The sequence below is a fragment of the Onthophagus taurus genome, chromosome 2 (genome assembly GCF_036711975.1).
Source record: "Onthophagus taurus isolate NC chromosome 2, IU_Otau_3.0, whole genome shotgun sequence".
NCBI classification, from domain to species: Eukaryota; Metazoa; Arthropoda; class Insecta; order Coleoptera; family Scarabaeidae; genus Onthophagus; species Onthophagus taurus.
Window position 1 is genome coordinate 4,988,581 of NC_091967.1, and position 23,170 is coordinate 5,011,750.

The following is a 23,170-nucleotide window of genomic DNA, read 5'->3' on the forward strand; positions in this document are numbered from 1 at the left end:
TTTAATTCTTTTATTATTATTACAAACGTTCGGATGTGTTTGTTCTATTTTAGTTTGAGATGGTTTTAGCATAACCACATTTAAAATTTTTGGTTTTAAATTTCCATTATTTGTATTAGTTAATATTTCCTTTTTATAATCACCTTGATTTTCTAATTTTTTAGGACCAGTTTCTTGGTTAACATCTAATTTATCCATAATGTCATTGGTATCATTGAATAAATCCTCAGAAAAAAAATCCTTTTCAAATTGTTCCATATCAAAGTCCTCTTCAAATTCATTTGTTGTTGCACTTCCTGTAGTATCACATGTATTTTCAAATTCACTAAAGATTTTGTCTAGAAACTCATTGGAATCGATGGAAAAATCATCTGAAATGTTGGGATCATTATATTCCGATGGATCTGTGTTTAATGTTTTTAATTTTTCCGTGTCTTTTGGTATTTCTTTCCAAGATCTGTTTATTTCTACCCAATTATGCCCTTTTGGATAACTACAACTTTTATCTTCACACAAATACACAGCTTTTGTGAGATTTATTTGATATAGAATTAATTTATTATTTTTACTAAGTGATGTACAAACTGGACAGTGTATTGGAGGTTTCTAAAAATTGACGAATTATTATTAGTTTATTGAATTAAATTTTTCTTTCTTACCATTTTTATAGAAAGTATATCTAATTATAACCAAAAATTGATTGAGGTTATGTAAATGTCAAATAAATTGTTGATTGTTGGTAAGGTAGGTTTTGACAAATTCAAATTATAAAGTTTATAAAAATAGTTATTTTACAAATTTATAAATAGAATATGATTCATTAAACATAAAAGAGGTTTAAGTATGTAACTCATAATATGTGAGTTATGCGAATGTTAAATGTTTTTTTTTTCGTATGAGGTCATCAGATATTGGTTATGACAAGTTATAAATAATACATTCTTCTACGAAAACTTAATTTATTATTATTTCTAAGTTAAAAAGAACTTGATAATTTACATTATTTTAAACTGACTCTCAAATCAATAATAGCCTGTTTCATTTACCAATAAACCACCCAACCCACTCATCATCATCACCGTCAATTACATTAACATCCTGTAACTATCGGATTTCAACAGGACACCATCATTGTCATTCTCCACCCACTTATTATTACCTATTACCTAAAAAATTACCCAACAATATTCTTTGACAATCAAATGATTTTGAAAGAAGGAGGTTTTCGAAGGAAAGCTTTCATTCGACAAAGCTTCGCGTCGCTTTTCAATATTGTAGACTTTATAGATGTGCATACGGTTGCACATCAACGTAACGATATAGACCAAGGACACTTACGTAATCGCAACTACTACTTTAAAACTTTTTTTCTCCCATTATTGCATTTGCGTGCAATATTGTGAGGTAACAGTGCCCGTAGATTTTTGTCTACTGTTACGGTCATCTTCAGTACTTATTTGAAGCTGATAAAACGAGAGGTGATTTATGGAGTTGGAACGGTGATTTCCTCCAGTTGATGTAGAACAGTTTGGCGGGTTGGGTTGGAGACGAAAGTGGCGAAAATTAGTTTTTTGAATTTTTCTTTTAGTTAGGCGGAGTTGGAATATGAGTGTGGTGAAATGCTGGTCAATTTAATTATGATGATTTTAGTGTTTGTCAATGAAGATGTAGTAGGTGAGGATAAATTTTATAATATGCGTATAAAATTGACGCAATGTTATTAATTAATATTGCGTCAATCAAGATTTAATTAAATTATCGAGATTAGTATATACATAATATATACATACATTTTAAATCAGTTGGCAATTATATTTATGGATTACTCAAGTTGATTAATTTCGATTTCCAAGTTATGATTCTTACTAATTAGAGCAGTGTTATCTGCATACATTGCTATAGATGCACTAGTTTCCAGTATATCAGATGTTAAATAGAACAGAACTCAAGACGCTGTCAAGACGGACACCAGCTCTAATACATTTAGTTTCTAAATTTGGTTACTTCAGCTCCTGATTTTCCAATGCTGGATTGCACAATTGTATCAATGTTTTGGAAGGAAATAAGGACGGTTTACTTTTTCATTGTAATTTCATTATTGTAATAATGACTGGTATGTGGTTAGAGTTAAGCTCTGTGAGTATAGTTAGATTTAGCAGTCTTAGCAGGCTGATAATCACTGCTGTACGGATAATATGCGTAGTCTTCTGAAGCGTCTATCTGGAATATGTTATGGTTCTATTCGCGTGCAGTACTAATAAAGGTCTTGACTGCTGCGCCACAATATGATGACTTGTCTGAGGTTGATATAATATTAATCGCTGCGATCAAAATATCTATAACTTCAGTTAATAAAGCCTGATTGCGGCCTAGGCGTCACAATATGATGATTAATGTAATGTTAAGCAAAACATCAGCTTGGTAACCAAAATATTTATAATTATTTGGTTTTGTCCTTTTTTTATTGTGCAAGTCAAAACCGTTATAGTAACTTCATTCCTTTTAATTCAACAAAAACAAACATTATCTTTTGACCTTGTCTCATTATTTCCATTAAAGTTCCATTTATTTTTCCCCAACTCACTAACAATAAAAGTTAATTAACATAAATAATTAACTACAGGACATTTCATTCATGTTTTATTATTTCAAAATATCAATAAATCAATTTCTTTTAGTTGCTCAAATATCAAACTGCCCAAAAGAAAATGTAAACTTCGAAAAAGTGATAGGATTAAGACCACCGAATATCAAACCGTTATTGCTCTTCAGAGATCCAAATAAATTGCCGGTTACGCTGCAATGCTTGCGGAAATGCGGCGACATTGATGATTGTCAAGGTTTTATCTTGAACTACCAGAACCAAACGTGTTATTGGTACAGGGAAAAAATTTATGCGTCCGAAGAATATGATAGTATTAGTGATTCGCATGTTGCTTGGTTTTTAAAAACTTGCTTAAAAGGTTCCTGATAATAATACATTTTGATCGTCGTAAAATAGAATCTGTTTCAGTTGAAAATTGTAATAAATCTTGGATATTTGAACGTGCCCCGGGTGCTACATTAGTTGGGAATGATGCAAAAAGAATTCCTTCAATAATATCACGACAACAATGTCAACAGTTATGTTTAAATGAAACTGCTTTTCATTGTCGTTCTGCAAAGTTTTTGGTTGGACGTCCGAATCAAACGGAAGTTATTGGTAGATGTATTTTAAGTGATACAGATCGAATTTTGTCGGCTAGTTCGTTTAGAGCGTCAAGATCCGATGAAGAATATTATGGAAATCAATGTTCTTTATGTAAGTTTTATGTATAAAGTTTTTATGATTAACAAAGTTTAATTTTAGCAAATAAAGAAGATTTTTGTTCTTTTGAAGAATATTTTAACAAAACTTTAACTCACACAGATTTACAAATAAATGGAATTACTAAAAAAGAGTGTGAAGATAAATGTTTAAACACTGAAGAATTCGTTTGTAGGGGGTACAGTTTTATTGAAAAATCGAATGTTTGTTTGTTACATAGTGAAGATAGCAAAATAAGAGGACCAAAATTGTTAGAAAAAAATGAATCGGGGAATTATTATGAAAAAGCACCGTGTTTAAATAGTATAACTTCTTATTTATCTCTTTAATAAATAAAATTAATTCTTTGTTGTAGTTTCTGTTCAATGTACCGATAAAAACATGATTATTCGATATCGGCCAAAAAATAGATTTGATGGGAGACTTTATACAACTGGACATTTTGATGACCCTGAATGTAATGTAAAAGGACATGGATTAGAAGAAATAAAGTTAACCGTTCCTTTAAAAATAGGCGTTTGTGGAATAATTAAAGCTAAAAATGATTTGAATAGGTAAAATATATTAAAAATTAATTCATAATTGATTTTTTTAATTCAATTTTTAGTACGCTTTTATCCACCACAATGATAGTTCAATTTAATTCTTTGGTTCAAACTCAAGCGGATCGTGTAGTTAGAATTGGATGTATTTATGGAAATTCAACGAAAGTTGTAGTTGGAACCGGAGTTAATTTTACAACGTAATTAATTACTTAATTAATTACTTTTGTAATGATTAAATTATTTATGCAGGGAATACCCCGGTTCTGGATCAGTGGAAACTTTAATAAACTCAACAAACTCACCTCACGTTACAATGAGAATTGTTGACGCAGAAACTAAACAAGAATTAAGTGAATCTTTGGTTGGTCAAGAATTAGAATTGATTATTGAAGCGGAAACATCACAAGGCAATTTATTTATTACTATTAATTTACTATAACTTTACAAATTAAAAAATTGATATTTTTTTAGAATATGATATTTCTGCTAATCATTTAGTAGCGATGAGTGATAATCTTCAAGATTTAATCCCGTTAATAGACGACAGAGGATGTCCAACAAATCTTCAAGTATTTCCAGCCCTTATTAAAACAAGGGATGGAAATACAACAAGATTAACCGCAAAATTTCAAGCATTTAAATTCACAACGTCGCCGATTATAAGATTTAGTGTTGTTGTACAATTTTGTAATGGAGAATGTCCAGGGGTAAATCTTTGTAGTGATACAATTTTTTAATTAACCAAATTTAATTAATAGGTTGATTGTGGAGATATTGCAAGGATAAGAACAAAACGGGAAACTGCTTCTTCTAAAGTTCAAAATTTATCAAAGAATTCTTATGAAATTATTGGTAAACAAATGACTGAAGTTCCATTACAATTAAATTTAACAGTTAAAGGGGACCCAAAAGATAAATATCTTTATGATGCTGCCCACCAATTAATTATATCAGATATTGGTATGAACTTTAATTAATTAAACATTAAGCAACGATTTTATTGTTTTTTTAGAACTTGGGGCAGCTTGTTTAGATGGTTATATGATAACGATATTTATAATTCTTTGGATTTTATTAATAATAATAATAGTGGCTATATCATTTTGTATAACGAAACGTTATAAATTACATTATGAAAAGAAATACATGCAAATGACCATGCAAGAAATAAACAGAAATTTCGAACTTGGCCACAGTAATTTGGATAACAAAAAAGTTCGATTTTCCAATCAGGACATAGAATATAGTTAAAAAAATCTTATTACAATTTGTGATATTTTAATATTTACATTAACTACAGTGTTTATAAATTAATACTAAACGCTATCTTCCTGGTATTTCGTCATATTGTACTTTTTTAGCTTCTTTGGTAAAATCAATTTGTTGTTGTAATAAATAGAGATTTTCCGTTTTTCGTCTTTGTTGTCTTTCAATATCTTTTATTACGCCCACATGAAGTCTTTCTCTAATAAATTAATAATAAATAACCAAAATATTTTAATAAATAACACCTACCTGTCAAATTGTTGCTTATAGTGGACATAACCTATAATCCCTACGGAAATTAAACAAGCTGTACCTAATGTAAATTTTGATGTCAACGACATTTCGTGGTTTAATTAAGTTATTTTTATATTAATTAAACTTATTTAATTCGGCATATACAAATAACTTGTTAAATTTATTAAAATTTAAGATATCTTATATTTGACAATTATTTGACAATTGACAGTTCAAACAAATAAACTGTTTTATTTTAAAATTATTTTAATTTGTTATTTTTATAGCGTTATATTTACATAAATAATCATAAATAAAATATTAGGATATATTTTAACAATAAATTAGGTTTACATAAAGTGTTACTATTAAACATTGAGAAATGAAATACCCTAGCATTACTTTCATCAATTTATTAAAATGTTTATTTGATATTTGCTGAATGTGGGTGAGAAATAAGCTAAAATAACCTTGATATGCAACAATAAAACCAGAAATGGTAAAGAATCATATAATGATATTGTTAAATTTATTAAAATTTAAGATATCTTATATTTGACAACTATTTGACAATTGACAGTTCAAACAAATAAACTGTTTTATTTTTAACTTATTTTAATTTTTTATTTTTATAGCGTTATATTTACATAAATAATCCTAAATAAAATATTACGATATATTTTAATAATAAATTAGTTTTAAATAAATTGTTACTATTAAACATTGAGAAATAAAATACCCTAGCATTACTTTCATCAGCATAGTTTATTAAAATGTTTATTTGATATTTTGTTGAATGTGGGTGAAAAATAAGATAAAATAACTTTGATATGCAACAATAAAACCATAAATGATAAAGAATCATATAATGATATTGGAATAAATCATAAATGAGGTTGTAATTCAATGAGTCCGGAAAGTAATAACTACTTATGTTGTTGTGAATATATCGATCAAAATAACCAGATTAATCACATCCTGGCATGTTGCTGTGATTGTCAAGATTTTGATGAAGGAATGGAAAGGTGAAACTTCTTTTTAACTCAATTATTCACTTATTTGTTGTAATTTTTTGTAGTCTTATAACCGGTCATGGCTTTCCTCAGCACAACAAACAAAACTGCTTTTCCGCCTGTACTGATCGCCTAAGACTACCTTGGATAGGAGGAGCAAAGCGAATATCACCGGAAATAATCTTATCTATAATTTTTATACCACTTTTTTTATTAATAGCAACAAATGGAATAGTATGGACCATTCTTGCAGCCATCGCCTTAGTCCTGTTATTAATATGCATGAAACTTTTTACTCAAAACTGTTGTACCAACTTTTTTCAAGTTTGGATCAACACTTCTTTTATCATACTTTATTTAGTGTTTGAGTTAGTTGTGATACCATTCCTTGAAATACTTTTAGAAGAGAATATAGCATTGACTATTGTCATTTTGCTTGGTTGTTATTGGTTTTGGAAGGCGAAAAAATGCTGTGTTATAGATAATTCTGGTTGGCATTGTGTTGGGTGCCAAAAAATGGTTCCTATTAATAGCACCCATAGTTTGTGGTAAAAAAAATAAATTAAAAACATATTTATTAATCTAATACACTTTTAATTTAAAGGTTGGGTTATTGTATAGGTGATTATAACATAAAATATTACATAATGGGTTTATTTGCAATGGTTTCTTCTCTTTTATATGGATGTAATCTTACTTTAACTACGGTGTGCCATCCATTTTTATTTTATGGGTCGGTTTTACTACCTGATGATTGTTCGTATGCTTATGATTTATTTGAGTGAGTTCAAAAACATTTGTGTAGATTAAATTTTACACTATCACTTATCTTTTTTTTGTATAGGCTTGCTTTATCATTTGTATCGGGGTTGTATGGACTTGGATTAGCAACATTTTTTTCTATAATGTTACTGCATCAAATGGTGGAAGTTATGGTGGATAATGTTTGTAAAAGGAGACGGTTTCGAAAGACTGCAGCAAATACCCTGGCATAAAGTATTATTATAATATACATATTTATTCATAATTACTTTTTTATATTAATTTCATATGGTAAACATGCAATGTAGGTATCCATGTGATTTAAAACGCAATATATTTTTATTATGAAATAAAATCTTATATAACTATTGTTTATATAATTTCTGTTACATTTCAAAATAATGGGAAGATTCAAACAACATTCAAAACTAACCTAACTTTCGTGTTACAAAGTGCCAGTAATATATTTATAAAATTCCAAAGAGGTACCGCTTTTATTAAATGATACTGAATAATTAAGATATCAAAAAATCACTCTTATCTTGTTTATTTATTATATTTTTTATAATTAAGCTTTATTTTGACAAGTAAACATAACCTTAAAAAATGGAGTGACTTTTGACATTGCATGTCAAAAATTAACCTGTCAACCGGATTTTTTGTACTTTTCTTGACTTTTATTAAATAAATAAAAATTATATTTTGTATCACTTTATTTCGAATCATTAATTTTGTATTTCTATTCATACATCCACCGTTTTAATATCAAACCCCATATTTCCTTCATTTTTTAGCTCGATATTATCTGATTTGGAGTCATTAATCCGTTTTCTCATTCCGGGCATCATGTGGGCTAAAAAATTAAGAACATCGAAGCGTAATTGTACTTCTTCGTCATCTAACTTTGAGCGAGTTTGATCGACGTCACCATCACCTAAAGCAAACAACTTGAAAAGAAAGAATAAAATCATGATTAATTTAAGGTATTTTACCGTTGTTTGGTATAAAAACGAAATAATAACTAAAAAGAAAATAAGTTTGTAATTAAACATGTTGTTGTAGTGGGTATTTGGTCGAAATTGATATTGAGGAAAAAGTTTCAAGAAAAAAAATCGGTTTTTGCTTCATTAAGAACAATGGATTATGAACAAATTGATCTTAATGATGGAAAAAATTGATTTTTAAAAGATTTTACGACTCCTAAGTATTATAAAGCTCAAAAAACAAGATTTTTTTTACTTTAGAAAAATGTGGAAAATTTTCATCGTGTTAATAACATCCTACATAATCGCAAACGTTGTGAGTAACATCACTAAGCCTTATTTAATTTCTATTATTTAGTTGGTTTTAATTTTTATTTAACCATTTAAAGATTTGTGATGAAGATGCGGATAACGAAGTTGCATTGCGAGCTGTCGATGTCTTGGCAAAATTGTTTGGAGTCACTTACAGCCATAAAGATCAGAACAAGGATAACGTCGGAATCGTTAATAATGCAAATTTAGATATCGATGTTGTTAAAAGAGTTAGGAAAGTGAAAATAACTGATAAATAAAGTTAAAACGAGAACTAAATTCCTTTTATTTTTTTTCCAATTTAACACCTACATCTCTTTTGGGGTTGTTTTCCAACGCTTAAAACGCATGTGGGCGGAAGTTGAGGGTGTAGTGGGGGTGAATACCTCGAACAAAACTCCGTTAAAAGCTCAAAGCTCGCACTTGCAGCCTTGTCGTTGCCTAAACATCACCGCAGATCGCACAGATCTGATCAGGTAAAACTTAATTAATTATCTCTTTGTGTTTTAATTTTTTTCTGTTGAATTTTTAGCATGTTAACTTGTTGGTTATTGATAGTTTTGCTATCAATTTCTAACGCTGTATTACCATCGAGTGTTTCTTCTAAAGATGCTTGGCAAAGACCTGGTTGTCATAAAGTAGGTTAGTTAAAAAAATTTTTTTTTTAGTTAAATATTTCTTTTATTAATTATTTTTTTTTAGGTCATACGAGAAAAATTCGAATCCCTGGTTGTGTTGAATTCGAAATGATTACCAATGCTTGTCGTGGTTATTGTGAAAGTTGGGCGATTCCTTCAGGACCTAAAGCAAGTCCAACCCAACCCATTACTTCCGTCGGGCAGTGTTGTAACATTATGGAATCGGAACCTTTGGAAGCAGTTGTTAGATGTCTCGATGGATACAAGAAGTTAACTTTTAAATCGGCTGCTAGTTGCTCTTGTTACCATTGCAAAAAAGATTAACATGAATCCTAATTATGTATCGAGCAAGGTAATAAAAGAACAAAAAAAAATGTGATTTTATTATCTTAAAATAAACTAAAAATCGACTTGCATTCATTAATTTAATTATATAACTTGTAAATATTATACTGACTGACTGAAAAAAAATTATATATATTGTGTATATTTATTGTGTAATAAATTGTTTATTTATATAAAAAAATATTGGTTTTTATTTTAATCAATTTGTTGATAAAGTATTATTAAGAGAAATTATTTCTTTTTTGATGATTTGGTTAAAAAGGATTACAAAGACGAATTATTGGAAAGATAATGCGAGTATAATCACATTCATATCAGGTTATTTCCCGAAGGGTACGTTTCCCTTTGTCGCACCCCGAATACATCTTTTAATTAATTCTTTAGTCAACACGCACCCAAAGGATATTCATTAAAATGCCATTTTTCAAAATATGGTAATCTTTACACGCGCATTTCTGATTAATCAGTGAAAAACACATCTTTTCTAGAAAAAGAATTGATTTTCTAGATGCTGGTGTCATATCGAGCTTTTACTGTTGATTTTATTTTAATTGGCCAAAAAATCGCCCTCTGATTGTGATAAAATTCAAAACCCGTAGAGTAAGGAATATATAACTACAGATGTAGAGATAAGTTTAAAGTATCATAATAACGAGGTTATGATCTCCTCAATAAATTTGCTTGAAAATGTTTTTTATTTCATTATGCTATCTCAAATCGTTCGTGATATAGATATAATCTTCTAGATCTTCTTAGATATAACCTAGAAAAGTGCAAGAAAAGGACCGTCGGGCCGCTTAAAAGCAATTCAGATCTACACGTGTGACTCTGCACTGATCAGAGAATGTACCAGCAATCTGAAAGAACTCGCTAGGGGTAATGATGTTACTCTATAGTGGGTTCTAGGTCACAAAGACATTGAGGGCAATGAAAAGGCAGACAAGCTGGCCAAAGAACGCCGTTCATTGGACCCCAACCTGGCTGTGGACTACAAAAAAGCCACTTAAGGCAATCAATAGTTGGGATGCCTCAAAGGTAACCTTATGGTGAAAATAACTTCCAGAGAGAGGGGCCGCTCCCTTCAGCCTGACAGCAATGATAATAATAATAAGCTTCTATTTAAAAAAAAATTTTTTCTATAACATCTGTCAAATTACTGTCAAGTTGGTAATGATTGTTGAATTTTGCTGTATCAAGTTTTGAAATCAATTTATGTCACTTTGACGTTTAACTTTCAATTCACTTTTATATTTTTATAATTATACTTAAATAATTAAAATTTGCTTCTTACTTAAAAATTAATGTATTCGTTTTTTAACCTCAATTATTTATTAATCGAAAATCTTATTAGAAATTAGAAAACGTTCATAAATTTTATAGGGACCCTAGGTAATACCAACAGAAACTCAAAAAATTTGACCTTGACAGGTGTCAAAATACTTTTACCATTATTTTTTTGTACGAAAAATGTAAAATTTAAAGAAGATCTAAAACAATATTAATTGAGTTAAGGTAAAACTTTGTTTATAACTGTGCTAGGTATTATATTTTACTTCAAAATTAATTTCAAGTTACAAGTTTTTTGTATAAATTTTTAAATTTAATTTCATCGTCAATTTTTATAAGATTAAAAACAGGTTGATAAGTAGAGCTTTACAAATTTTGAATATTTAGTGCATTATACCACAAAAAGATTGTCAGTGACGCAGTCTTAATATATGCTAAGACACGAAAGGAAGATCGCTAGCATTATCAGGAACAAACTGGAAAAGATCCTTGCCCATAAAACGGGTCATTAACTAACCTACGCCAGAGGAGGAGGTTTCTTACGCTTGAGGGAGCAATTTACGATAGGTTCGGGGACTCTTTTCCACGGAATTACATCGAAACTACACCCCACCATTTGATATTTCAAGTTATTGTCTTATATTATCAAGTTATTGTCGTGTAACCTTTTTATTGATCCCATTTGAATACTTAGAAAGTAAACATTGAAAAAAGCATCATTTCTTGGAAATTTTTGAATTAATGAAGTTGATTAGATAATGAATTGACATCTTGACTTCAAAACCCTTTCATTATGTAGGTGTTAATCGTTGCTTACTGTATAATAAAGGGATTCTTGAATTTGCATCAACGCCGATGTCGGGCGATGAATTTTAATCTGTTCTAGAAAACAACGCGAATAAAGTATCGCAAATTTCCGAGAAAATCGCCTGGAAGCTCTAGCGAATTTGTGGAATATTCAACAGTAATTTATTGTTTTTACTTAGGATGTAACGTGTTTTATCATTTTAGTAAAGTTATTGAATAAAGCAATTTTATTCTTAACTCAAGACTATTACGAGTTGTGTTTATATTGATTGAATTAAACAAAGAATTTTTTTTATCTCACGAGTTAACGTCAAATCGTTACTTCCTTTACAACATCCCTTTTAATTTCCCTGTGAAAACATTAGCTTACCTTTTTTACAAGCTATTTGCTTCACTCACATAAAACGAAAATTGTTTTACCTACCTCTTTATTTAACCTGTAATAAACAAGATTCAGGGTAAAATAAATAAAAAAATAAATTGCCTCATTCATAGTATATTTTTAAATATTTTTAAGAAATAAATACACACAATAACATTTTTAATTAACATTTATCATTTTATTGGCGAATCCCAAATCCTAAACGATCCGGATGAGATCGATTCGCTCGATATCTAACTCCCTCACAACTTGTGTCAGATGAAGAACACAGTTGACACCGACAGCTCGCAGCTTCTAAATACTCGTATCTTGCCGTTGATGGTAAAGCATCTTCATCGCAATCTCTTAAAAACGCAACCGATTTAGTTCTTGCGTAGTGCACACAAACTGGATGTGATGATTTTTTAAAAGGAAAACGATAATCTGAAATCTAAAAGAAATGTTTTTAACCTTTCAACACTAGTCTAAAGAGTTAGGTTTAGAGAGAATTACCTCTAAATTTAGAACTAGAAACATTCGGGTTTAAACCCAAATGTTTCTAGTTCTAGGTCTAGTATTAGTTCTAGTGCAAGTATTAATTCTAGTTTTAATGCTATTGTTAGATCTAGTTTTAGTTGTTTCGCAAATATCTGACTTTCCAGGAAGGTTAAATCTAATAATTATTAATCAAAAAATTGTTTTAAATCCTTGTAAAAACAATGAATATTAAATAAGAAAGTTGGGAGTCTTCGACTTTTTTTCCTTTCGCGGTTATAATCTAAAGTTGTGGAGGATGAGGTTTGCATAAATGAGAAAACAATTTGATGCACCGTTACCTGGAGACGTGTCCTCTTTCCGGAAAAGTTTTATTTTCGTGGAAAATTGGGACATAAATTAAAAATTGTATTTTAGAAAATTGCCGTTAATTGCAATTTTAAAAAAATCTGTTTACAACGCGAAAACAAACAGTAATGAAACGAAATCAAAACAGACCGAAAGCGGAACGGTGCTTTTATAATTAAATAAGAAAAAAAATTTAATTTGTGGTTTTAAAATTGTCTCTGGAGGGAATTACCTTTTATCGTTTATTTGTCTTTTTACCATATTACGAGCTAAAGCTTATTCACTGTTTGAACTTTGCGGAAGATAATTTTAATTAATTCTTTCCGATTTATGAAAGCTAACTGAAATAATTTAATTTTAAAAAAAATTTTCTACATTAAACAGTTCTCTATAGAACACTTTTTAGAATCCTCTCCTTTTTCCACGTTCGCCTAATTAATTAGTTAAAGTAATTATCTACTCATCTAATTCAAACTTATCTTTCCCTTAAATCCACCCCCCCTATTTAACACTTTATTCATTTCATTCAATTTTGCGTTTTGACCCGATTCCCGAAGAAAGCTTTCGTCCCGGATTAAAATGGAAACTTTACACATCTAAACCCGCACAAGATCGCTTTTACAATTATCGCAAAACCTGTATTAAACCTCCACAAAACTCTACGAGATCGATTAAAATCCGCATTAAGTCTGTACCTATCCTGTATCCTTCTATCTTTGAGGTATTTACTTTTAATTTATACTTGTCGATTAATTAAGAAAGGAATTTTGAATGTTAAGAAAAAAATTTTAAATGAATTTTCTTACATTAAATACTAATTAAGTTTGTAATAAAATCCTTAAAGATTAATATCTTTGTGTGTGACATCTATGATTGCGGTTGAAATCAAAAAATCGTAGGCTTCAAATTTGAATTTGTGAAGATATGATCTTTCTCTTCAATTTGCTATTGAATGCTTTTTATCACATATTGATATACCAATTAGTTCATGAGATATGATTTATTAAAAATTGACATCTCACAATACAACATCTACAATTGTGGTTAAATTAAAAAAATCATATGTCCGAAATTTGAAGTTTCGAAGAAATGATTTTTGTTACATAAAATAGCAATTAAATTTGCTATAAAATCCTTATTATCTCACGTCGATATCTCAATTAGTTCCTGAGATATAATTTGTTAAAGATTAATATCTTTGTGTGTGACATCTATGATTGCGTTTGAAATCAAAAAATCGTAAGTTTGAAATTTGAATTTGTGAAGATATGGTGTTGAGCACATTAATTGCAAATTAAATTTGCTATTGAATGCTTTTTATCACATGCTGATATCTCAATTAGTTTCTGAGATATGATGCATTAAAGATTGACATCTCTCAATACAACATCTACGATTGTGATCACATTAATAAAATCAAATCTCCGAAATTTGATGTTTTGAAGAAATGATTTTTGTTACATAAAATAGCAATTAAATTTGCTATAAAATCCTTATTATCTCACGTCGATATCTCAATTAGTTCCTGAGATATAATTTATTAAAGATTAATATCTTTGTGTGTGACATCTATGATTGCGTTTGAAATCAAAAAATCGTAGGTTTGAAATTTGAATTTGTGAAGATATGGTCTTGGGCACACTAATTGCAAATTAAATTTGCTATTGAATGCTTTTTATCACATGCTGATATCCCAATTAGTTCCTGAGATTTGATTCATTAAAAATTGACATCTCTCAACACAACATCTACGATTGTGGTTAAATTAAAAAAATCATATCTCCGAAATTTGAAGTTTTGAAGAAATGATTTTTGTTACATAAAATAGCAATTAAATTTGCTATAAAATCCTTATTATGTCATGTCGATATCTCAATTAGTTCCTGAGATATAATTTATTAAAGATTAACATCTTTGTGTGTGACATCTATGATTGCGTTTGAAATTAAAAAATCGTAAGTTTGAAATTTGAATTTGTGAAAATATGGTTTTGAGCACATTAATTGCAAATTAAATTTGCTATTGAACGCTTTTTATCACATGCTGATATCTCAATTAGTTCCTGAGATATGATTCATTAAAAATTGACATCTTTTAATACAACATCTACGATTGTGATTAAATTAAAAAAATCATATCTTCGAAATTTGAAGTTTTGAAGAAATGACTTTTGTTACATAAAATAGCAATTAAATTTGCTATAAAATCCTTATTATCTTACGCAGATATCTCAATTAGTTCCTGAGATATAATTTATTAAAGATTAATATCTTTGTGTGTGACATCTATGATTGCGTTTGAAATAAAAAAATCGTAGGTTTAAAATTTGAATTTGTGAAGATATGGTGTTGAGCACATTAATTGCAAATTAAATTTGCTATTGAATGCTTTTTATCACATGCTGATATCTCAATTAGTTTCTGAGATATGATGCATTAAAAATTGACATCTCTCAATATAACATCTACGATTGTGATTACATTAAAAAAATCATATCTCCGAAATTTGATGTTTTGAAGAAATGATTTTTGTTACATAAAATAGCAATTAAACTTGCTATAAACTCCTTATTATCTCACGTAGATATCTCAATTAGTTCCTGAGATATAATTTATTAAAAATTAATATCTCTGTGTGTGACATCTATGCTAGCGTTTGAAATCAAAAAATCGTAGGTTTGAAATTTGAATTTGTGAGAATATGGTTTTGAGCACATTAATTGCAAATTAAATTTGCTATTGAACGCTTTTTATCACATGCTGATATCTCAATTAGTTCCTGAGATATGATTCATTAAAAATTGACATCTTTTAATACAACATCTACGATTGTGGTTAAATTAAAAAAAATCATATCTCCGAAATTGGAAGTTTTGAAGAAATGATTTTTGTTACATAAAATAGCAATTAAATTTGCTATAAAATTCTTATTATCTCACGTCGATATCTCAATTAGTTCCTGAGATATAATTTATTAAAGATTAATATCTTTGTGTGTGACATCTATGATTGTGTTTGAAATCAAAAAATCGTAGGTTTGAAATTTGAATTTGTGAAAATATGGTTTTGAGTACATTAATTGCAAATTAAATTTGCTATTGAATGCTTTTTATCACATGCTGATATCTCAATTAGTTCCTGAGATATGATTCATTAAAAATTGACATCTTTTAATACAACATCTACGATTGTGGTTAAATTAAAAAAATCATATCTCCGAAATTTGAAGTTTTGAAGAAATGATTTTTGTTACATAAAATAGCAATTAAATTTGCTATAAAATCCTTATTATCTCACGTCGATATCTCAATTAGTTCCTGAGATATAATTTGTTAAAGATTAATATCTTTGTGTGTGACATCTATGATTGCGTTTGAAATCAAAAAATCGTAGGCTTCAAATTTGAATTTGTGAAGATATGATTTCGAGCATATTAATTGCAAATTTAATTTGCTATTGAATGCTTTTTATCACATTTTGATATCTCAATTAGTTCATGGGATATGATTTATTAAAAATTGACATCTCACAATACAACATCTACGATTGTGGTTAAATTAAAAAAATCATATCTCCGAAATTTGAAGTTTTGAAGAAATGATTTTTGTTACATAAAATAGCAATTAAATTTGCTATAAAATCCTTATTATCTCACGTCAATATCTCAATTAGTTCCTGAGATATAATTTATTAAAAATTAATATCTCTGTGTGTGACATCTATGATTGCGTTTGAAATTAAAAAATCGTAAGTTTGAAATTTGAATTTGTGAAGATATGGTGTTGAGCACATTAATTGCAAATTAAATTTGCTATTGAATGCTTTTTATCACATGCTGATATCTCAATTAGTTTCTGAGATATGATGCATTAAAAATTGACATCTCTCAATACAACATCTACGATTGTGATTACATTAAAAAAATCATATCTCCGAAATTTGATGTTTTGAAGAAATGATTTTTGTTACATAAAATAGCAATTAAATTTGCTATAAAATCCTTAATATCTCACGCCGATATCTCAATTAGTTCCTGAGATATAATTTATTAAAGATTAATATCTTTGTGTGTGACATCTATGATTGCGTTTGAAATCAAAAAATCGTAGGTTTGAAATTTCAATTTGTGAAGAGATGGTGTTGAGCACATTAATTGCAAATTAAATTTGCTATTGAATGCTTTTTATCACATGCTGATATCTCAATTAGTTCCTGAGATAAGATTCATTAAAAATTGACATCTTTTAACACAAAATCTACGATTGTGATTAAATTAAAAAAATCATATCTCCGAAATTTGAAGTTTTGAAGAAATGATTTTTGTTACATAAAATAGCAATTAAATTAGCTATAAAATCCTTATTATGTCACGTCGATATCTCAAATAGTTCCTGAGATATAATTTATTAAAGATTAATATTTTTGTGTGTGACATCTATGACTGCGTTAGAAATCAAAAAAATCATAGGTTTGAAATTTGAATTTGTGAAGATATGGTGTTGAGCACATTAATTGCAAATTAAATTTGCTATTGAATGCTTTTTATCACATGCTGATATCTCAATTAGTTTCTGAGATATGATGCATTAAAAATTGACATCTCTCAATACAACATCTACGATTGTGATTAAATTAAAAAAATCATATCTCCTAAATTTGATGTTTTGGAGAAATGACTTTTGTTACATAAAATAGTAATTAAATTTGCTATAAAATCCTTATTATCTCACGCCGATATCTCAATTAGTTCCTGAGATATAATTTATTAAAGATTAATATCTTTGTGTGTGACATCTATGATTGCGTTTGAAATCAAAAAATCGTAGGCTTCAAATTTAAATTTGTGAAGATATGATATTAATTGCAAATTAAATTTGCTATTGAATGCTTTTTACATCATGACGATATCTCAATTAGTTCCTGAGATATAATTTATTAAAAATTGACGTTTTACAGCACAATGCAATTTTGCAAGATTTCCAAAAATTGTGATGAAGAATCATGATGATACACTTTATTTAAGAGTAAATAACAAACGTAGAAAATAAATCTCGGTTTATAAGATTTAATATATAGCTTTCTATGGACTATACAATTAAAGAATATACACCGATAGTCGTAACACGTTCTCATAAAAGTGTCGAATATTAAAAGAGATTTAAACGTACAGCACGAATCGTTGCTTCACTTTATTGGTTATACACTAAAAAGTGAAATAAAAAAATTGTTTCGCATTCCCACTTTATTATTTTAAATTAAATTTGTTATGTTAAGAATAAATTTATTCTTTCAAAAATGTATTTTTTATTTTATGCTGATTACATTTTTAAATTATTTTTCATTTTTGGAGATATCGATCAAATGTTGTGTTTGAATTGCCATATTTGAATAATGACGAGATTAAAAGACAAATATTAAATTAGGTCAATTTATCTCCAAAATTGATAGAGTACGATTGGTTTATTTTAACCCATTAAACGATTTATCAAATAACCCAAACTCTTTTTATAAATATATTAAATTAAAGATTTCTTTTTTAAACGTTTCATTTTTTAAAGTTAAACTTAAAAATTCTTAAATAACTTTGTCTCTGTCTCATTAAAAAGTATATTTAACTACTTACTTCGTTAGAATCGCACCTTCCCCAACACGCCCAAACTCTTAGAGTGTCCCTGCATTGCCTTCCATTAACATCCATTTGACTAACTTTGTAAGTATACGATCTCCTGTGACACTGTAACGTGTCCACTGGGTCCATACTTTCCAAATCGGCATCAATAACGCTAAGTTCTTGCGCGGCGATGCAAGTGAAAGAAAGTAATAATACCCAAAGAACCATTTTTCTTTTCAAACCTTTAAAAATGATTTATTTACCCAACAAATTTAAACATTAATCATTTTAATAAAGTTAAAGTTAGTTACCTTTGGGAATATTTTTTTAAATTTTCTTCTGGTTTGATTTCTTTGTAGCTTCTTGTATGTTCTTTTTTTTGTTGGTTTTGCTTTCTTTTTTTTTCAGTATGTTGTACGTTCTCGATGGGTGTTAAGATCTTTGGCAAAACTCGCGCGTTTCCATCGCGATTATACGGTGAGTGAAGAGACGCGCAAGCGCCGCGATGCCAACAGGTGGAGTCACATAAAGTTTTTTTGCATTTCGAATACATTTACCCTACCTGTTGGTAGCACATTTCACGGAATTAATTCAGGTCGTGGGGGTGTAAATCCATTGCGTGTTGCTGATGATTCCGAGATTTTTGGTGATTAATATTAGTTAGAATTCCTTGAGCTGAAAAATTTTCTGTAATTACCATGCAGGTAATTGTACTGCATCCAACAGAGAATTCAAAATTGATATACACACGGTTTTCCAATTTTAACGAGGTAAACAAACACAATCGAAGTGATGAAACTACAATTTCAAAACTCTAACGAAAATAGAAACATTTCCTTTAATTGGATTCTTAATTAGAACAGTTTGTCACTTGTTGAAATTATACACAAACTTTAACTAAAAAATTTATTTGAACAGTTTCACATTTTTTCTAAAAACTTTTTATATCAAGTTATTAAAGTCATAACAGCTGCGTACAATTCAATTTATCTTGGTGCAAACGTACAGGAAATTCCATCCAGTAAAGCTGCACTTTAGGGTAATTGAAAAATATTGGATGCTACAAAAATGTACGAGTGTAACTTTTAACTTTTACCGCGGCGGTTACAAGTTGATTTTCTTTATTTGTTGTGTTTGTTTTTGTTTGTTGTTAGATCGAAACCAATGTAATGCCAACACGGTTTATCGGGGATGTAAGCTATACCCTTCCGGGTAAAGAGAATTCCGAAAGCTTTTATCGATCGACTCAAAAAGTATAGGTATCAGTAAGACCTAACAAACAGAGTTAGATTTAAAAAATCATAATGGAATATAAGAAATTATTTATGGCACATTAACTCTTCATCAAATTTGCTTCAAAATGTTCTTAATTTCGTGATGATATCTTAATTCGTTCTTGAGATATGAGCTTTTAAAATTAACATTTTATACTTCTAACAAGCAAATATGCAGAGTTGAATTTAAAAATGTCACAACAACGATGTTTATGGAAAATAAGAAATAATTTATGGCACATTAAATCTTCATCAAATTTGCTTCAAAATGTTCTTTATTTCATGATGATATCTCAATTCGTTCTTGAGATACGATTTTTTAAAATTAACATTTTATACTTATAACATAACAATCAAATATACAGAGTTGGATTTAAAATGTCATAACAACGATGTTTATGGAAAATAAGAAATTATTTATGGCACATTAAATCTTCATCAAATTTGCTTCAAAATGTTCTTTATTTCATGATGGTATCTCAATTCGTTCTTGAGATATGAGCTTTTAAAATTAACATTTTATACTTATAACAATCAAATATGCACAGTTGGATTTAAAATGTCATAACAACGATGTTTATGGAAAATAAGAAATTATTTATGGCACATTAAATCTTCATCAAATCAGCTTCAAAATGTTCTTTATTTCACAATAATATCTCAAATCGTTCTTGAGATACGATTTTTTAAAATAAATATTTTATACTTATAACAATCGAATGTGCAGAGTTGGATTTAAAAATGTTAAAACAACGATGTTTATGGAAAATAAGAAATTATTTATGGCACATTAAATCTTCACCAAATTTGCTTCAAAATGTTTTTAATTTCATGATGATATCTCAATTCGTTCTTGAGATACGATTTTTTAAAATTAACATTTTATGCTTATAACAATCAAATATGCACAGTTGGATTTAAAATGTCATAACAACGATGTTTATGGAAAATAAGAAATTATTTATGGCACATTAAATCTTCATCAAATTTGCTTCAAAATGTTCTTTATTTTATGATGATATCTCAATTCGTTCTTGAGATATGAGCTTTTAAAATTAACATTTTATACTTATAACAATCAAATATGCAGAGTTGGATTTAAAATGTCATAACAACGATATTTATGGAAAATAAGAAATTATTTATGGCACATTAAATCTTCATCAAATTTGCTTCAAAATGTTCTTTATTTCATGATGGTATCTCAATTCGTTCTTGAGATATGAGCTTTTAAAATTAACATTTTATACTTATAACAATCAAATATGCACAGTTGGATTTAAAATGTCATAACAACGATGTTTATGGAAAATAAGAAATTATTTATGGCACATTAAATCTTCATCAAATCAGCTTCAAAATGTTCTTTATTTCACGATAATATCTCAAATCGTTCTTGAGATACGATTTTTTAAAATAAATATTTTATACTTATAACAATCGAATGTGCAGAGTTGGATTTAAAAATGTTAAAACAACGATGTTTATGGAAAATAAGAAATTATTTATGGCACATTAAATCTTCACCAAATTTGCTTCAAAATGTTTTTAATTTCATGATGATATCTCAATTCGTTCTTGAGATACGATTTTTTAAAATTAACATTTTATGCTTATAACAATCAAATATGCAGAGTAGGATTTAAAAAAGTCATAACAACGATGTTTATGGAAAATAAGAAATTATTTATGGCACATTAAGTCTTCATCAAATTTGCTTCAAAATGTTCTTTATTTCATGATGATATCTCAAATCGTTCTTGAGATACGATTTTTTAAAATTAATATTTTATACTTATAACAATCGAATGTGCAGAGTTGGATTTAAAAATGTTATAACAACGATGTTTATGGAAAATAAGAAATTATTTATGGCACATTAAATCTTCATCAAATTTGCTTCAAAATGTTTTTAATTTCATGATGATATCTCAATTCGTTCTTGAGATACGATTTTTTAAAATTAACATTTTATGCTTATAACAATCAAATATGCAGAGTAGGATTTAAAAAAGTCATAACAACGATGTTTATGGAAAATAAGAAATTATTTATGGCACATTAAGTCTTCATCAAATTTGCTTCAAAATGTTCTTTATTTCATGATGATATCTCAAATCGTTCTTGAGATACGATTTTTTAAAATTAATATTTTATACTTATAACAATCGAATGTGCAGAGTTGGATTTAAAAATGTTATAACAACGATGTTTATGGAAAATAAGAAATTATTTATGGCACATTAAATCTTCATCAAATTTGCTTCAAAATGTTTTTAATTTCATGATGATATCTCAATTCGTTCTTGAGATACGATTTTTTAAAATTAACATTTTATGCTTATAACAATCAAATATGCAGAGTAGGATTTAAAAAAGTCATAACAACGATGTTTATGGAAAATTAGAAATTATTTATGGCACATTAAGTCTTCATCAAATTTGCTTCAAAATGTTCTTTATTTCATGATGATATCTCAAATCGTTCTTGAGATACGATTTTTTAAAATTAATATTTTATACTTATAACAATCGAATGTGCAGAGTTGGATTTAAAAATGTTATAACAACGATGTTTATGGAAAATAAGAAATTATTTATGGCACATTAAATCTTCATCAAATTTGCTTCAAAATGTTCTTTATTTCATGATGGTATCTCAATTCGTTCTTGAGATATGAGCTTTTAAAATTAACATTTTATACTTATAACAATCAAATATGCACAGTTGGATTTAAAATGTCATAACAACGATGTTTATGGAAAATAAGAAATTATTTATGGCACATTAAATCTTCATCAAATCAGCTTTAAAATGTTCTTTATTTCACGATAATATCTCAAATCGTTCTTGAGATACGATTTTTTAAATTAAATATTTTATACTTATAACAATCGAATGTGCAGAGTTGGATTTAAAAATGTTAAAACAACGATGTTTATGGAAAATAAGAAATTATTTATGGCACATTAAATCTTCACCAAATTTGCTTCAAAATGTTCTTTATTTCATGATGATATCTCAATTCGTTCTTGAGATACGATTTTTTAAAATTAACCTTTTATGCTTATAACAATCAAATATGCAGAGTTGGATTTAAAATGTCTAACAACGATGTTTATGGCAAATAAGAAATTATTTATGGCACATTAAATCTTCACCAAATTTGCTTCAAAATGTTCTTTATTTCATGATGATATCTCAATTCGTTCTTGAGATACGATTTTTTAAAATTAACATTTTATATTTATAACAATCAAATATGCAGAGTTGAATTAAAAAAATCATAACAACGATGTTTATGGAAAATAAGAAATAATTTATGGCACATTAAATCTCCATCAAATTTGCTTTAACCTGCTTTTCATTTCATAACAATACCTCAATTAGTTTTTGAGATACGTGAGGATTAATGTATAAGGTTATGTAAGGTTGCGTACGCATGTGCAACCATAAAATACAATTTCCAATTAGTTTGTGCTTTTAATGGTTCGAACGGTCAGACTGGTAGAATATAACTTTAAATTTATAAAGCTGTAAACATGAAATAAAAAAAATTGATTTTCATTTTAGTTCGGTTCA

At 28.1% G+C, this 23,170-nt stretch overlaps 5 protein-coding genes and 1 long non-coding RNA gene across 7 annotated transcripts; 3 read left to right on the forward strand and 3 right to left on the reverse strand.

Annotated features, from left to right (window-relative positions):
- Positions 1 to 1,245: 1,245 nt before the first annotated feature.
- Positions 1,246 to 5,270, forward strand: LOC111427577 (uncharacterized). Of its 2 annotated transcripts, XM_023062788.2 has the most exons (11): positions 1,407 to 1,535; positions 1,589 to 1,674; positions 2,679 to 2,963; positions 3,014 to 3,301; positions 3,350 to 3,610; positions 3,663 to 3,861; positions 3,915 to 4,049; positions 4,102 to 4,259; positions 4,324 to 4,559; positions 4,611 to 4,812; positions 4,865 to 5,270. In XM_023062788.2, exons 2-11 carry the CDS (start codon positions 1,620 to 1,622, stop codon positions 5,101 to 5,103), a joined length of 2,058 nt encoding a protein of 685 aa, XP_022918556.2. In that variant the 5' UTR covers positions 1,407 to 1,535; positions 1,589 to 1,619; the 3' UTR covers positions 5,104 to 5,270. The 2 variants fall into 2 exon arrangements, with proteins under 2 accessions (XP_022918554.2, XP_022918556.2); XM_023062786.2 differs by having other exon boundaries at positions 1,246 to 1,674.
- Positions 5,074 to 5,549, reverse strand: LOC111427578 (protein PET117 homolog, mitochondrial). Its single transcript, XM_023062791.2, has 2 exons — positions 5,368 to 5,549; positions 5,074 to 5,317 (listed from the first exon to the last, which is right to left on the reverse strand). The coding sequence occupies exons 1-2, from the start codon at positions 5,457 to 5,459 to the stop codon at positions 5,176 to 5,178; spliced, it is 234 nt and encodes a 77-aa protein (XP_022918559.1). The 5' UTR covers positions 5,460 to 5,549; the 3' UTR covers positions 5,074 to 5,175.
- Positions 5,550 to 6,083: 534 nt separating this feature from the next.
- Positions 6,084 to 7,495, forward strand: LOC111427444 (zinc finger DHHC-type palmitoyltransferase GABPI). Its single transcript, XM_023062593.2, has 4 exons — positions 6,084 to 6,377; positions 6,431 to 6,913; positions 6,970 to 7,146; positions 7,210 to 7,495. The coding sequence occupies exons 1-4, from the start codon at positions 6,259 to 6,261 to the stop codon at positions 7,358 to 7,360; spliced, it is 930 nt and encodes a 309-aa protein (XP_022918361.2). The 5' UTR covers positions 6,084 to 6,258; the 3' UTR covers positions 7,361 to 7,495.
- On the reverse strand, positions 6,969 to 8,269 carry LOC139428917 (uncharacterized). The gene is made up of 2 exons (XR_011639591.1): positions 8,120 to 8,269; positions 6,969 to 8,074 (listed from the first exon to the last, which is right to left on the reverse strand). It is a non-coding gene; the product is annotated as an uncharacterized lncRNA (long non-coding RNA).
- LOC111427523 (Glycoprotein hormone alpha 2) lies at positions 7,654 to 9,565 on the forward strand. The gene is made up of 5 exons (XM_071193946.1): positions 7,654 to 8,110; positions 8,190 to 8,426; positions 8,500 to 8,898; positions 8,955 to 9,064; positions 9,125 to 9,565. The coding sequence occupies exons 3-5, from the start codon at positions 8,771 to 8,773 to the stop codon at positions 9,382 to 9,384; spliced, it is 498 nt and encodes a 165-aa protein (XP_071050047.1). The 5' UTR covers positions 7,654 to 8,110; positions 8,190 to 8,426; positions 8,500 to 8,770; the 3' UTR covers positions 9,385 to 9,565.
- Positions 9,566 to 11,979: 2,414 nt separating this feature from the next.
- Positions 11,980 to 18,739, reverse strand: LOC111427088 (Glycoprotein hormone beta 5). The gene is made up of 3 exons (XM_023062062.2): positions 18,625 to 18,739; positions 18,326 to 18,555; positions 11,980 to 12,311 (listed from the first exon to the last, which is right to left on the reverse strand). The coding sequence occupies exons 2-3, from the start codon at positions 18,539 to 18,541 to the stop codon at positions 12,060 to 12,062; spliced, it is 468 nt and encodes a 155-aa protein (XP_022917830.2). The 5' UTR covers positions 18,542 to 18,555; positions 18,625 to 18,739; the 3' UTR covers positions 11,980 to 12,059.
- Between the last annotated feature and the right edge of the window lie 4,431 nt (positions 18,740 to 23,170).